Raw genomic sequence first — 16,994 nt, 5'->3', positions numbered from 1 at the left:
AAACTCATTTTGAATATCGGGTCTCGGTAAATGTTTGGGCTGGCATAATAGGCGATGTACTTGTGGGTCCCTATTTCTTTGAAGGACGGCTAAATTGACTAACATATGCTGACTTTTTGGAGAACCGTTAGCCTGAATTACTGGACGATGTGGCATTACAAGTTCGGGCACGCATGTTTTATCTTCAAGATTGGGCTCCTCCACACAGTACTCGAGAAGTAACGATACTTTTGAATGAAATATTTCCTCAGCGATGGATTGGACGCTTTGGTCCTGTGTCGTGGCCACCTCGGTCGCCCGGTCTAACCCCAATAGATTTTTATCTTTGGAGTCACTTGAAGTCATTGGTTTACGATACTCCAATTGCTACGGTGCGGTGGAAGAATTGCGAAACCGTATATTTGAAGCTGCTGACACAATTAGGGGGATACCTCTGGAATTTGGGAAAATATTCGCCAAAATTGGGTGCGTCGGTGCCATGCTTGTATCGGAGCAAATTAGGATCAATTTCAACATTTTCTCTAGAAATGGTAAGTTTTATTTCATTTTGTTCCATATTTTAATGTTAGTGCACGCAATGGGCAACTGCAGATGCTTACGCTTGCGAACTCTTGCAGTAACAACAATGCATTTATGACAGTAATTACTATTAATTATTATAATAAGAAAATATCAGTTTTTTTTAAATATCTATTTTTCTTAGTTTGTACTTTTGCATTGAAAAATTCCCCAAAAATTGACGATGATTTGTTTACGCGGCTGGTGTGCAGCACGTAACTCATCGTACAGCACACGGACAGGGCCGTTCCAGAGAAAATATTTTGATCCATAATTGAACATTAATTTACGAAAAAAAAACCGCAAAAATAGAACTTTTTCGTATTCGTTTTTTATTACAAATATCGTTAGGAAGCTGTAGTTTAATTTTTATAGATTATACACGCCTCACCCTGTATAACACGGTTGTATTTAATAATAACTCTTGAGATACTTTGATTACATAATTATAAAGGAATTAAATTTTGTTTATATCAAAATTGAGATAGTTTTATTACTTGCCGATACTGGCAATTATAATGACTCAAAACTTTATCTCATTTTTTCAAATAATTTGGCATCGCTGCATCGAATACAAAAAACAAGCACATCGCTGAAAAGATAATTTTCTGTAGAATACAAATTTGTAAAAATATACAGAGTGTTCCATTTAAGTAAAACCACCTTAAAGATGCTCCGCCCCAATTTTAAAATGTGAAATTTTTTAATTACATCACTCCTATTAAATATTTCTTTTCAAATCTTTATAATAAGGGAGATATTGAACTTTGTCACACTATTGGGCCACCCTGTATGTTACTGAATTCAGAATATAAACCAAACAAGGTTCTCCGTAATGAACTGGTCTTAAAAAATGAATACTCCAATGTAGACGTAATTAAGGTTAAGGCTTTATAATAGCTATAGTAATAAAATTGTAATGAGAAAAATAAATGAAACGAAAATACAAAAGTTGATTTTAATACGTGTATCAGTGATATGAATTAATAAAAAAATAAATTGAATAGCGCCAGACTTTAACCTTGTTACAAAATTCAAAAGTACACACATTAATTAATAAGTGCGTTACAAGAAAAAAAACAAATATAGCCGTGCATCCTTAGTCGAAACGAAGTATACATATATTCCTTATTCGAAACGAAGTATAGGTATAAAGAGAAGGATGGCAGCAGCGGCAAACTCAGACGCGTGATGTGGAAGTGCCCGTAGAAGAAACTAAGCTGCGCAGAACCACCGCGCAGGTTAAGACGGACAGAGAGGTAGCGACGAGCTACGCTAGAGAATAGAGATGCCATCGAAATTCTTTTCCTCTTTACCTCCGCCTGATGCAGACGTGTGTCTCCGTTCAGTCTGAAGTGGCAAATTGTTTTGCAAATAAAAAAAATGGTTTCGTGGTCGATTGTGTTGTGTTAATTCTTAAGCATTAACGACGATGGGATTGAAGCGTGGTATGAAACAACGTGGCGGCAAGAGGCCGGCAGTACGCGAACCCCAGCCGTTGCCGGTAGTGACGCCCGCCCAGCGGATATTGCAGCGGCAGTGGTTGCAACCGGCGGTTACAGAGGTGCCACCAACCGTGCGTCTCCCCCAGGGTATGGAAGTCGCTCTGGTGACAGTGGGCAAAAGGCCGAAAACCACTACGACGAACCCCATGAGCAGCAATCACGACGAGAACGAGGTCGACCATCGAAGTTAAGTCCAAGGAGTGGAAAATTCCCAGGGGAAGGCACGCCCAGTTATTAAATTAATAGTTGTCATTATTATTACTGGTTTTATTCGTTTATCATAAGTATATAGTATATTTTAGTAAGGCATCTTTGACTATATATTTTGACGTATAAAATAAAATAAATAAATAAATAGTTTGCTTTTTATGTATCCCCATTAGCGTCGGCTACGAAAGGCAAAGTCAAAGCCTACATAGATTAGATTAGTAGTAGTCGAAAACCCTCGTCGTCAACATTAAAGTGGTAATATCTCGAAAGCGAAGCGCTTTTTCGATATTAAACAATATACCTACCTTTTTCCTTTAAAAATAATAATGTATTCAAAATCTAAAGAGGGCTTTGCATAAAAATGTTGCGATGAAAGATAACTATGCAACAGTGCATAACTAGCGCTCTTTAAAAGATATTTAAAAATTAAGTATATATATATATTCCGACTCCTTATAAAAAATTAATTTTTAAAATTTAATATAAAACTTTACATCGCAAACCAGCAACATTTTACTAAGGCAAGTTTCATTAAATTCTATATTTTAGATGTCTACAATCTGCAGTTAGTATATAGCCCAGTCATTACAGACTACCCTGTATATAAAATCGAGCAAAGATACTACGTATATTATTATATTTATACTCTTGACATTGATTCGATATACAAAGTTAGAGAAATTGGGACTAAATTCTAATAACAATTGTAAAAAGAAAAACGGAATGATGATATCGAATTTAAATCAAATGGTTCAGATATAGGAATTTTTTAATATTTCAATAAAAAAAAATGCTAATTTTATTTCAATTTGAAGTAAACATCTAATTGCAGTACAAAAGCATTTGAACTGGAATCTGAGGACTCTATAGGCAACCAGGAATACATTTTTATAGATTTTATTACACAGTTTGTCTAAATATGAATCAATGCACAGACTTTCCCCCATTTTGACGCAGATTTGTTATAAAATGGACTAAAATTTGTAATTTATGATGCCACGTATTCAAAAGCGGCAAATTACAAATTGCTTTACAACAAAAAGTGATTTGAGTTTCAAACTAAGTCCATTTTTATAGAAAATCTGCGTTAAAATGGAGGAAAGTCTGTTGTTTTTGCGTTAATTTATATTTAGACAAACTGTGTAATAAAATCTATAAAAATATATTGCTGGATACCTATTCCTCTGAAAAATACAGTACGATACAATTATTTTGAACTTATTTATAGGACAGAAATTCGATAATTATTTAATAGTAGGTATTATTATTGTTTAATGATTTCAATAAGATTTCAATAATTTTCTATTGAAATTTAATAGAAATTCAATATAATTAATCGAAATTCAATAAAATTCAAATAAAATAACGCTAGAAGTAAATTCGTGACAGATTAGGAAAGTTGAAGCAATTTAATTTAAAAAACAAGATACAATACTTCTGGTTTTGTGCCTTATTGATTTACTCGTATTTACGTTTCAATATGATTCATTTCTATGGCTTTACGCTTCAGTCTTATTAAATATTATGTAACGGTCTTACATTGTTTAGGCGGTTTTTGTACCACCTTGTGTTAATAGAATGTTCTTAAGATGACCGCTGAAAAGATTTCAAAGCAATTACCCCTGTCGTATGTCGTTAATTATACCACACATTTCCTTATGATAAAATGCACGCTATATAAAGAGCTTAATATATGAACATCACCGTCAGAGTGATAATGGGCTGAGGAACAGATAGCTCGTTCTCTTCTTTTTGCCCGATTATGTAAATGACTACTCTGTCGTGTTTATGCACGTCAACTTATATAACCGTCTTGAGGCGGTCGGCGGTTCATACAGTTTTTGCATATAAATAATCCTTAATTGTTGCTTAATGATATGCAGCGATGATGAATATAATTGAAAGTACCATGGAATTTTTCTATTAGTCATGTAGTGTCCCTTTCATAAATAGGTGTTGTGGTAGTTTAAGCTACAAAATACAGAACACTAAAAATTGCACTGTTACAAATATGTCAAATGGAATACCTAAGAAAATTATGTTACCTTTAATTTGCACTTTTTCTGCCACCTAATTTGGTCTTTTCATAGCCAAAATAATTAGAGGACCAAATTGTTATCTTTCAGGGTTAAAATCTAGCCTATATGTGAAACACTATCATTATCTAACTTTTGTAAATACTTCCTTATATGATCATGTTTAGGGAAAAGTAAACTGATAGGGTAGAGGAACGCACAAGGGAATGCCCTTGTGAACGGAACTGAAAGCCCGGCAAGCAACGGCATGATTCAATTGATGAAACAACCATAGCCATGTGGCTTTTATTATTATTAATGTTTTGATAGGAAACTAGTGAACAGGTTGTTAGGGCCGACAGTTCCTATTTTAAAACTTGTTTAACAGTATCCCCGACAAATATTTAAAAAAATTCATTAGCATGCTTTAATCTTTCAATTGCATGATGTAAGCAGTGAATAAAAGAACAATTTGGTAAAATTCATATCCTTCATAAAATATATTATAGACAAAAGTGATTATTAATCTTTTTTATATCGTGTTGTTCTAATTCTTCAATCCTTTCCAGTATCCTGTGCTCAGGATCTACCTCAGAGAAGACCGGTAAAGAGGAGCTACGTCTGTCCGCCTAAGTTTGTGAGGCAAGGCCACAGATGTTACTTCTTCAGCAAAGAGCCTGCCACGTGGCAAGAGGCTCATTTCCACTGCCGTGATATGCACAGCAATATTGCTGTCATCAAGAGTTCTAACCAGGACAAGCTGATCAGGAATTTCCTCAGCAAGAAACCATTGGGTGAGTTTTAAATCGGAAATTTCGTCTTCTCATTTTCCATATATTCAATTGTTATTATAACATATGATCTTTTGATGTATCTGAAAGTCAAGTGATACAAAGATAATAAAAAATTCAAATTAACGTGCTGTCACTTTTGTATATCTTTCGATAATATGATTAACAATTATTACAACAAAAGAAACTAATATTAACATAACTGTAAATAAATTATATCTTATACCTATTATATTGTCCATTTGTTGGAGATCTCATAAAAAAGATTGCTGGAATTGTTACCTTACTCTTTATTCATACAGAAATATATTCAGAGATACAAATCAGAAAGTTATTACTATTCTGCTCGTGTTTGCATTCTTGTCAGCTGTTTTTGCTAGTTTTATTTGAACACAACACGTCTGTAATATTTTTTTCTCAGGACTTCAAAAAAAAGTTGTAATTACTCTTCGCTTTCTCTAGACTTTTTTTCACAGTTAAACCCGGGCTAAATATTGATTGAGTATGCTTCTCGCAGTTCCTTGGCCACGTTTTTGTTTTTCAATTGAAGCGAATCAAGATCGTGAGTCATTTAAAATTAGAATCTGCTAAATATTACAATGGAATCTGTAGTTATCATCGAAGTTCAATGTCGCAAATAAAGGTCGTTGCCTGAAATGGAATTTTAAATTGGAGATTTTTTTTACGTCAATTGTTTTGTTCAATGAAAGATTTTGCCTCCACATACATATAACAGTTTTGGAAATTGAGTGCAGCCAACTACTACTATTATTTATAAAAAAATTTAAATATTTTCCATATTATTCGAAAAATTAGCTATTTTCAATTTATGATTTTTTTAAATTTAGAATAAACAGTGGAAATAGACTAAAATACTTCAAAATTTAACATGCAAAAAATATAGGTATAGTATCTTTTTGTTTTAGATACTGAATCAAAAACCAATGGACAACCTCTTAAAGGTACAATATAGACTTAAAAAAAATACTTGCTTAATACATATTTTATGAAAAATTGAACTAGATGATTGACTTAAACCAAAAACAGTAGGAAACTATTAAAATTGTTAACATTCGCTCTGTAACAAATAATCACATGGAAGCAAGAATAAAAAATGCATTACTAGAGAAATAAGACGTTTATAATAAAATCATAAATTCTTTAGCTCAACTGGAGAGATGGCTTGGTGGCGTTTACGACTGGGAGCAAATGGCATGGAAATGGGCAGCATCAGGAAAGCCCTTGACTTATAACGGTTTTCAAAGAACAGAAAAAGAAGATAAGGAAAAATTACGGTGGCATTGTATCATAATGGACCCATCTTTGCAGTATAGGTGAGTTGCTAAAGCCACTTTTTGAAATATTGTATTTTTATTGACACCATTTATTCAGAAATTCGAACAAACTTTTGAATTAATATGTAGGTATATAACTTATAGGGTCTTAAATAATATATCTCATAACGACGCTTCAGCCTACACATAAGCCTTTGAACATTTTTTTTCTTGAAAAACTAAACATAAATTGGCACGTATATATATTCTAATAAAATTCGCACACATCAATTAAAATTAACAAATGTTAAATTGTCATCATGTTGTTTATTTGGATATCTCCATTTACGAATGACTAGAAAGCTCATTAATGGGCGCCAAGATTATCTTGTATCTAAAAATAGGCATAATCAAAATGTATTATTCATAATTAAAAATTTTATAATAATTTTTCAGATCCATTATGTTTGTTTGTTTTATAACTAGTACCACCAATTAAGGAAACCTGATAGAGTTGTACCATTATATCGTTTCCATAAAATTGAAAATAGATCCGTGAAAACAAAAAGTGGTTTGAAATGCATTCATACAATTGAATTTTCATAATTTGATAGCTGACTTTTCTAAAACTTGATATATTGCGTAGTGTTGCAACAAATATGATTTTTATTATTCTCGAGTTTAAACATCAAACTTATGGGAAAACAACTTTCATTATTGTCATAATGGCTGATTTTTCGACCGCCTACTAAATTTGTCTATTATTTCCGTATTTTTCTGATAAAAGTATTTCAGTTAATAATTAATATATTTATTGGCAGTTGAAAACAACCAAAAATTTCTAATCATTTATTTTTAACTGGTCACTTATAATTGAAATACTATGAAATGTGATGCAATAGTAGCTTTTGTTTTATTTCATATTGTTTTACTTTGTTAAAAATAACAAATCGTTTGGAACATAAAACTATATGTCAGTTCATATTTTATGTAATCATACGTAAATTCCATAGTAGTATTATACTGTTATACTATTACCATTGTTTAAACCCACACATCTTGAATGTTGTAGGTTCTACTTGATCTAACACAACTTCAACAATATTATGCTTATGCATTTTGTTTTCAAAACAATATGCAATAATGTGTGGGAAGAACTTTCATAGGATTAGTGATAAAGATTTATCGTGAAACTGTTTGCCATGCCAAAAATTTCACACTGAAAGACCGAAATTTTTATCGTTTTCGATGAATAAACAATATACCATTTCTTTTTGTTACTCACATTGAATTATCTACCCGCAAACTTTTAAACTTAATTATCTCGCAAAATAAAACACAACGGTGGTGTTTGCAGTGTTGCCAACTAGATTTACTATATTCCCTCTTTGAAATTTTTCTAAATTGATAACTTCAATTTAAATATAATTTTAGAAGTAACCGATTTCCCCTTATAAATTAATGTTTTTCTGAGTTACCCCATAAATTTGCAATAAATACTCTCCGTACAATTAATTGTCATCAACATATAGTTTTTTTATTCTAAACTTATCATTTGTATTATTAACTCTGCTTTTTAGTCACAGATTGTGTATTGGCTTCACATACACTTTTTAAATATCAAGATTATGTTAAAAGTTAGGTTAAAAATAGTAAAAATATAAAATAGTGATACCGATATTGTCGGTTTTTGTGCGTATCGCTTGTCCAAAAAATTATATTTCAGGGTTGTTGACTAATAGTATAAAACGTGCTACGTTGATCGTCATTAATTTGGAGTTAAAAAAAATAATATTTCGTTTTTAAAACAGAATGGATTTCTTGAGTTTCCCTATTTCTCTGAAGCTGCACAAATTTTAATAGAATGAAGAAATTTTGTTAGGGTTGTCAACACTGACTATTTTTTACTCACAATCTTTACCTATTCGGCAGATAAAGCAGCGAAATATTCGATATTCAACAAACTACCGAATATGCTGTTGGTTACAAGCCTAATAAATATTAATAGAACAAAATTCTATATAAAGAACAAAAAACTTTGATATTTTGAAACATTTTTAAATGACAGCAATATCAACAGTTATCTTTCATGAGAACATCAAATTGACTATCATACAAATATTTAACTACCCTTTTCTTTAAATCAATAAAATGATTAAATATCTGCTATGAGTTGGTTTTCTCTAAATACATGTTTGCAAAGAATGATCACTATTTTCAATTCAAATATCTAGGAACAGTCTATCTAGTATTATTCTTTCTGTTTCTAAAGTAAATTGTTGGTTCTTCCTTATTAACATCATCTTCTAGATTATTTAGTTCCACAACTGTTATAGGCCAAATGGCAAAAATATTGCCTACATAACTTTATCAAATGGTTATATATTATACACTTTGTTTCTGAAAAAAAGAATTTTTTAAAGTAATTTCGATTTTAACTATTAATGGTAAGTTTTAATGTGGTGATTCGTTAACGTATCAGTAAACTGAAAATTAACAAAAATAAAATAGAAAATGATACAGTTTAATATACTTGAACTTAAAAGTATAGGATGTAGGAACGAATAACTATTTTGAAACTTTAGCGATGTTCATTTGTTTGTTCTAACTCAAAATTCTGGCATTTCATGAAATCTGTACAATTTTTGTATTATTTACTATTCCTCCAAAAACTAACAATTCTAGATGGGGTGCAAAATATAAGCAATTACAAGTAAACGAGATTTCATTTTCATACACAATAATGATTTAACCTTTTCATTAAATCTTATTCAACCAAATCTAACTGATAGCATTTCCCTGGTTTTTAGATGGAATTCTCGCAGCTGCGTGGAGCAAAAACACTACATTTGCCACACCAAACTGAAAACCGTAAGCAGCAAGGGCAAGAAGAAGTTGCGCCGCCAGTACAACGTCGACAAAGACAACAAGCTGAACGAAATTCCAGTTCCCTCCATCCCGGACTATTCAGCTAACGATACCGCACCCCTGAAAACCAATATACCCATCAGTTATAAGGTGGAAATCAACCAACGACTCAACGACCAAGCGTTGTTTGCTGAGTCAGCCCCATTCTTGGAGAGAACCGCGAAGAGGTCGAAGAGAAAGAGGAAAACGAAACTACGACAACTGGCACATTTCAAGCGAAACTCCAACGGTACGATTTCTGAACTACCCTCGTTTCTGGATAGGGGTAAAAGGAGGAAAGGCAAAGGAAAGACGGTAGATAGGGGTAAATCCACTGCCATCCAGCATATTAGGTGGAAAACTTATAAGGCGAAGCAATCTAATCCGCTTTATCCTAAGCCGATAGTTGAGGAGTACAACTACGTTAAAGAGCACTGAATGCAAAAAAGGTGTGGAAGCATAATTTATTAGTCAAGAAGGCACTAAATACACTAAGTCATTGTGTTCATCCTTTGACTATGGACAATTATTATTCTTTTTTTAACAGCAACGCTTTCCAGTGTACTCCTAATAGCTTTAAAGTCTTAATAAATATATTTAGTTTTATATATTTAATGTTAGTAATTTTTACAGAATGAACAGTTTTGTACAATATTCAAAATTATATTTTTAGAGCAAAACGTACATTGTCATTACCTATTACAAATTTGACTGACATACTTATAATATTTGCCTTGTTTTAATAAGAACTTGTTTAATGTGCTGACTGTATCTACATTTTTATATTTCTCAAATGTATTGCGATGGGCTGATGCATGCCACTCTTGTAGCGCTTTTGCCGCTAGTTGGGTAACCCCTCTTGAATCAGTCTGTTAAGTGGCGTCACCTGAGACGGTTGTAGTGAGCCCCAGAGACAGTTTTCTTATGACGACTGTTTTGACCTCTTCCGATTTTTTAATATCGGTGACATTCGAGAATACCATAACACCCCGATTCATCCCCGGCGATGATTTTGTAGAAAAAGTTCTCGTCCCCTCCAAATGGTCCAATAAGTCACAACAAGTCACGACAAGCCACGACAAGTCAACAAGCGGAGACAAATTTCGTCGCGAATAGTCCCATTTGCAGATCTTAGACTAAAATGCGCTACTTGGGCTCCACGAAAGACCAGATAATTCAGCAAGTGCACCAACAGTACACCTTCTATCCTTGTACACAAGCAAGCGAATTTTTTCATCAGTTCTGGAAGTGGAAGAGCGACCCGAGTGTTGAACGTCTTCGATCGACATGTCGCCGCATTTGAATAGCGAATACCATTCATACACTTGAGTTTTTTTCAAGGCATGCTCTTTATAAGCTGTAGAAAACATATTCACCCCGTCCGATGTACTTTTACCGAGCAGAAAATTTCAATGCCGCACGCTGTTCTCGAATATCAACTATTTTAGTAAATGGAAGAAGTCGGAATAGTCGCACGAAAACTGTCATAAGGGCTAGCTACAATCGTCTCAAGCGCTCAAGTGTGGCAGATAGGAGGTGTTACGAACACCCATCTAGCGGGAGCAGCCCAAACTACAAGAGCGGCGCACGCAGCGAATTTCGTCCAGTTATTTTTGGGTTTCCCCTCGTACATTAATTTATCTTTTTAAATCCATCTACTATAGAACATATTTTAGAATTAGTACAAAGAAATATTAATTAGAATGATTTAAGTATTGCTAAAGAAACAAAATTGATACGCTTATGTTGTTGTTCCATACCGTCTTTATCTCTACATATCCCATAGTTTATACACATAGTTTTTGTAAGGTTTTGTACATATTTATTTATTTTACATGTAGTTCACAACTTATTTTATTTGAAACTTTTACCATTGCAAACTGCACCCAGTGAGAATTTTTTAAATATAGTTATTGGCTAATATGTTATATTTCTATATAATCTCTATTTAATTTGTTTAATAAAAGAAATAATGTAAGTAACAGTGTTTTATTTCGAACTTATTTATAGATTTGCGTATATATTATAATATCTATGTATATACGAGGCACACTCACAAAGTAAGATTACTGAGACTCAAATGCTTTGTGGTTTCTGTTTTTGACAAAGTTGACAACACTGCATTCAAGGCCAAGGTGTTGGGATCAGTACGCGCCCTCATTTGTTTCAGTCAGTTGAGAACTGTTGTTGTAGTGGCGTGTTGAAATGAGTGCCGCTATTCCGAATCCCGCCAGGTGAATAATTCCTTGATCGTATTGCGACTGGCGACGAAAAGACAATCAATGCATTGGCGACATCTGTCTTCACCATCAGCGAAAAAATTCAAAACCGTTGTTTCGGTCCTAAAATTATGTCAGTTGTGTTTTGGGATTGTAAAGGGATTCTCCTCATTGACTTTTTTGCTGCAGGGGGAAACAATTGATGGTGCACGGTACTGTGAAAGTCTTAAAATGCTACGGAGGGTGATACAGAACAAAAGAAGGCGAATTTTAACGAAGGAAGTGTGCTTGTTGCATGACAATGTTCGTCCCCACACAGCCAACGCCTCACAGCCCTGACCTAGCACCTTCTGATTTTCATTTTTTCTCTTCTTTGAAGGTGTTTATAGGTGGAAAAAGGTTGAAGGCGACTATGTCGAAAGATAGATGCAACTTTCTGAATATAAAAATTTTTCATAAATATACTTACTGCCGTTTCGTATTTTAAAAAATTGTGAACTCTTACTTTGTGAATATACCTCGCAGTTTTTTATATTTAATTAAAGAACTTCTTTATAGGTTTATATTAAAAAAATAGCAAAGATATCTGTAATATTAAATATATTAAGTTACATATAAAATTTACATGGTTGTAATGTAATTTATCTTACGTCACTATTATTATAATTCAATGTTTATCAACGTTAATATTTTATTCTTTATGAATATTTCTTCAACTGTGCAGAAATTATTTAAAAAATTTATTATTATCCATAACTATAAAAAGATTACTTTTTGTGATTGTACATCCTACTGTTTCTGATTCCTTTCGTTTTTTCGCATACTGTCATTGGAAGATTGAGTATTCAATATAATAGTAGTAGTGGTTCTTATGCAAAATTAAGGTATAAATTTACAAATAATAAATAATTACAATAAATATATTTAACAGTCATTTCTAAAGAACACTAAGTGGTTAAACAAGCGTAACAAATTGGATAAAATTCATCAAAGAGATACACGTGCTGTGTGAGTATAAAAATTCATAAGAACGATCTAAGCAAAACTATCTGAACTAACAATAAATACAAAAATATTACAAAATACTTTATTGGTCCTAAGCAGAAGAGGAGGAACGCTGTGATTAATTTTGTACCAATATCCTAATTTGCTGAGATTTTAACAATCAACCACTGCCGAACTATTCAGCGTTAGAGTAGCTTCTTTCTCCAGCAATTTTACCTTCCATATTAAATAACAACAGTCACAACATCACTTTGGTTTTATCCTTATTGGGTAACTATAGTTATCGTCGCTTGGGGAGATTTTAGATTAGTTACAAGCTTTTTCACAGCCTTGGCCTTGACTTGGCAGACGTAATGTTTTTTCTTCGTTTCTTTGTCTGCGTTCCAACTAAAATAAAGTAAGTGAAACGTAATCTTAACTATTTACAACTTGGTTTCTTTTTAATGACTGCGTTTTAAACATCTCTGGACATAATGTATCTTATCCTATACCGGGTGTTTCTGATATAAATGCGTTTCTTGAAAATGGTGAAGAGGGCACGAAAATAATCAACTTTTATTAAGCAACTGATGGTTTAATATTTAAGGTCGTCTCTGGCGCGGTAGCCAACTGTACCTTTGATATCGAAACTGCCGCGCGCTGCAGTGCGACACCCACTTCTCGGTCAATGTCGCGAGTACTGCGCCTCGGATCTTCCTCAGCGAGCTTTATGATGGTTTCTTCGTTGTCGAAAACACATTGCGCTTTCATATATCGGGTGGACATTCCCGGTATCTCGTAACCTTTGAACTGCCTTTTGCATTGTTCTACTGGTAAATTGTCGGCTGTTACGGTAACGGATCGCATACAAACGACAAGTCTCATTTAAAATGTACTGACATTTCCCGTACATTAACACCATTTCTGCTAGTTCTTGAGCAGAAAACATTTTATACGCCAGCTAAGTAATACTGCAACACACAACGCACGTGCGCAAGGTGCACAGGGTCGGCTTACATTTATGGTAAATTTTCTAGAAACCAGAAACATTTAGACCATCGAGTTGCTTAATAAAAGTTGCTCATTTTCGTGCCCCCTATTACTCTTTATAAGGAACGCACTTATTTCAGAAACACCCTGTATATTTCCTTGTTACTACACAAGAAATACGTGATACAATTATTGTCAATTTATTTGAGTCTAGTTAATTAATTGTCACTTTACAGAGATCTATCAAAGAATCTAAGAACTGATCTGTGTTCAGTAACTGCTTACCTGTTCCCTAAAGAAGGATCCATATAAATTGCGTTCCAAGCTAAACTGTCGTTGCTACGAATTTTGAATACATCTTTGCCAAATCCTTTGTATTTAAGAGGTTTTCCTGTCATTGCCCATCTCCATTGGTTGGACTTCCAATCGTACACTCCTCCAATCCATCTGTCGTGTTTTTCTAAATATCGAAATAACAATTAATTTGAATAGAATTACAGCTATTTGAATAATCCTATGATCATCATATTTATCTGCGAAATTTAGTTATCTCTGACACTCTTACCTATGAAACCATTCAACAATATTCTCAAACTATAATCCTGGTCTCTGTTTCTAATTATGGCCAGTTTACTTTTGTTTTTCTTGCAATCGAAATAAGCATCCAAGAAAACTGCTGTTTTTTTGCTAAAGCTGTAACACTTGTTGCCTAAACCAATCATGTGAGGAGGACATACGAAGCCATCAGGGTCTAGTGTTGTGGCCTTAGTTGGTTTTGGTTTTTTAACTAGAACGAATAAAGTATTAAATCACTGAATCACAGATATTGTCAATGAGAGTTGATATAAAAACAATCCTTTGTATTTAAACTTGACAATTGATGATCATTTAGAGAAAAATGCTGATTTAACTTGGCTACAACATCTTGTTACAATGTAAAAAAAATCTTGGGAATGTTTAACATAAGCGTTTTTAAATGTTTATTATCGATTCGTAACCCACATTTCAAATATATATCACTGATATATAAGAAAAAATAAAGACGTTTCAAAACTTCTCTCGATTCTTTACAAAAACAAACTTTAATGTCTTATAAAATTCCGTGCACCATTGCAAAAATTAATTTCTTTCTCATGATGGCAGTATTTATTTTATCAGTCACTATTTTTAAGGAACAGTGTTTATATAGAACGTCTTAGAAAGTTTACAGTTTCACAAATTTTTCTAGGTGGCACAATTTAAATTTACGACTTTTTATGATATTGTAACAAGTAAATACATTATATAGTCTGTAAAATTAAACAATCAATGTCCATCATGCATTTGAAATCTTTCAGGAATGTTCTCTTATCAGAGATTAGGTTTTAAAATATTTTTTGACAAAATAGGTTGTGTAAAGTGTTTGAAGCTGGAGATTAAATAATGCCGAATCATTATAGGGAACAATTAAGATTTGTAATTACATCTTCATTGGGTGTGCCTCAAAGATCAAGCCTTGTGCCACTAATCTTTTTGCTGGTAAATGCAGCATTTGTATTTATGCAAAGTATAATTACATTTAAATATTATTTATTATATGTGCCTTTTTTGCGGCCAAAGTTTATGTTTTATTTAGTTATTAATTAAATGTCACACAACCTCTGTTAGACCAGGGTCGATAATTTTTGAAACCAAAAAAATTATAGTAGGATGAAACCCATTGGAAAAGAAAGAGAATATAACAGAAATGAAAGGAAAAATAATTTACGGGCGATCTGAGGTCGGGAAGGGGGTGAGTTTTTAAGGGTAAAAAACGGNTTATAATTGCATACTTTTGTACGCTGTACATGGTGTTGCAACTCTAATAACTTTAATAAATGGTTACATGACTGCAAATTGTTTTATCTAGATTTTGAAATCAATCTGAAACTGTTAGGTGTCCTAAAATTAACGCAAGATTTGAATTTTCCGCCATTTGTGTGGTAAATACAGCGTGATAGCTGACAGTTTAGGGTTATTAAAAATGAAGCACTACACGAAATAATAATGCATTTTTCATTGTTGAGCAGTATTTAAAAAATCAGTACTCAATTTTCGTACAAAATGTGGTCGGAATAGTGATTTATTTTCATCAATGTGAAGAGATTAAATGAAAAATTGAGAGAGTGGATCAATTCAATCTTAAACACTCTGGCTGTCATTCAAAAAGTCGTGAGAGTGTAGCTGAGAGTCCAAGAACGTCAAATCGGCACCGTTGTAAAGAATTGGACATTTCGAGAAGCTCTATACAGCATATTCTCACGAAAGATTTGCATCTTCATGCTTACAAAGCTTGATTGACTCAAGGATTGAAGCCTACTGATCACGCAGAGCGGAGAGAGTTCGTTGAATGGATTATGAAACAATAACAAGTGGATGCTGATTTTTAGAAGAAAATCTTCAGCGATAAAACTCATTTTCATCTTGATGGCTTCGTTAGTCTACAAAATTGTCGAATTTGAGTTTCAGAAAATCCACGAGTTAGGAAATAAATACATCCACTTGTGTGGAACTGTTTGGTGAGGACTTTGGACTGAGGGCTTCATCGGACCATACTGCTTCGAAATGTTGCTTACTATCGCGACATGATAATCCAGTTTTTTGTACCTAAATTGCAAGATATGGATGTAGGCGACAAGTGGTTTCAGCAAGACGGTGCCGCATGCCAGTCATTTCCTGGTCGTGTAATTTCCCGTTTTGGTGATCAGAATCGGTCATGTGATTTAACGTCGTTGGACTTTTTTGTTGGAATTTTTGGAAATCTAAGGTTTATGCCAACAAGTCCACGACCACCACGCCTTGGACCTAGAAAATTTCGACAAAAGAGTGCGTATGTGCCAGCATAGTTGTGGAGGTCATTTACCCGATATGCTATTCCATACATAACCCTATATAGTATACTTTATAATTCAATAAAAAAATTAATATTTAAAAACCTGTGTTTTCTATCAAAATTACTTGGTTTTGGTTTCTTTAATTTGCATACTAGTTTAGTACTATTTAAATTTTCAAACTTGTTTCTTCCAACAATGTGTTGGTAATATGCCTGTACCTATTGATCAATAATTTTCAGTACCTCAAATTATACAGGGTGGCCCAATTAAAACAGTCCACCTGGAATATTTTCAATGCAACAAGTTTTCCCGGAAAACCCAGGAAGAGGTCGATTTTGCTTTCAAGGGGGACATCTTTTGATCATAAATTCATGGATGTAGGGTCATTCCCTAAAAGGGGTGGCAACCCCTTCAAGAATCGTGAATGGCACATCATTTTAGAGGTATTTCAATTATCTTTAAAACATTCTGAAATTTTTTGTTCTGCATTAAAATTAATGTAAAAAACCTGTTGTGTCGGTGAAATAAATCGAAAATAAGACTATTAGAATTTTACATGTAGTTTTGTTCCGATTTTACATCAATCAGAATTGCCTAAGTAGTGAAATTCATCGATTTGTTATTATTCACTATTTTGTAGCAAATGATTCAAATTACCATGGTTTACACCACTGCAGAGAGAATTGAAT

General features: G+C 33.2%; 2 protein-coding genes across 3 annotated transcripts in view; one reads left to right on the top strand and one right to left on the bottom strand.

Annotated features, from left to right (window-relative positions):
- LOC108907976 overlaps positions 1 to 11,189 on the top strand; it is a 73,692-nt gene extending 62,503 nt beyond the window's left edge. For both annotated transcript variants that reach the window (XM_018711861.2, XM_018711862.2), the window contains exons 3-5: positions 4,858 to 5,082; positions 6,245 to 6,413; positions 9,164 to 11,189. In XM_018711861.2, coding sequence (XP_018567377.1) covers positions 4,858 to 5,082; positions 6,245 to 6,413; positions 9,164 to 9,698 — 929 coding nt within the window. In that variant the 3' untranslated portion in view covers positions 9,699 to 11,189. The remainder of the gene's footprint in view (positions 1 to 4,857; positions 5,083 to 6,244; positions 6,414 to 9,163) is intronic.
- Positions 11,190 to 11,235: 46 nt separating this feature from the next.
- The window catches only part of LOC108907975, a 41,399-nt gene continuing 35,640 nt past the window's right edge, over positions 11,236 to 16,994 (bottom strand). Inside the window, exons 5-7 of the mRNA XM_018711860.1 lie at positions 14,019 to 14,240; positions 13,739 to 13,913; positions 11,236 to 12,871 (exon numbers count right to left, since the gene is read on the bottom strand). Coding sequence (XP_018567376.1) covers positions 12,748 to 12,871; positions 13,739 to 13,913; positions 14,019 to 14,240 — 521 coding nt within the window. The 3' untranslated portion in view covers positions 11,236 to 12,747. The remainder of the gene's footprint in view (positions 12,872 to 13,738; positions 13,914 to 14,018; positions 14,241 to 16,994) is intronic.

This window comes from Anoplophora glabripennis, unplaced genomic scaffold (assembly GCF_000390285.2).
Source record: "Anoplophora glabripennis isolate ALB-LARVAE unplaced genomic scaffold, Agla_2.0 scaffold256, whole genome shotgun sequence".
Lineage (NCBI taxonomy): Eukaryota > Metazoa > Arthropoda > Insecta > Coleoptera > Cerambycidae > Anoplophora > Anoplophora glabripennis.
The sequence above is the reverse complement of the archived record's forward strand: the minus strand, read 5'-3'. Positions and strand labels throughout refer to the sequence as shown.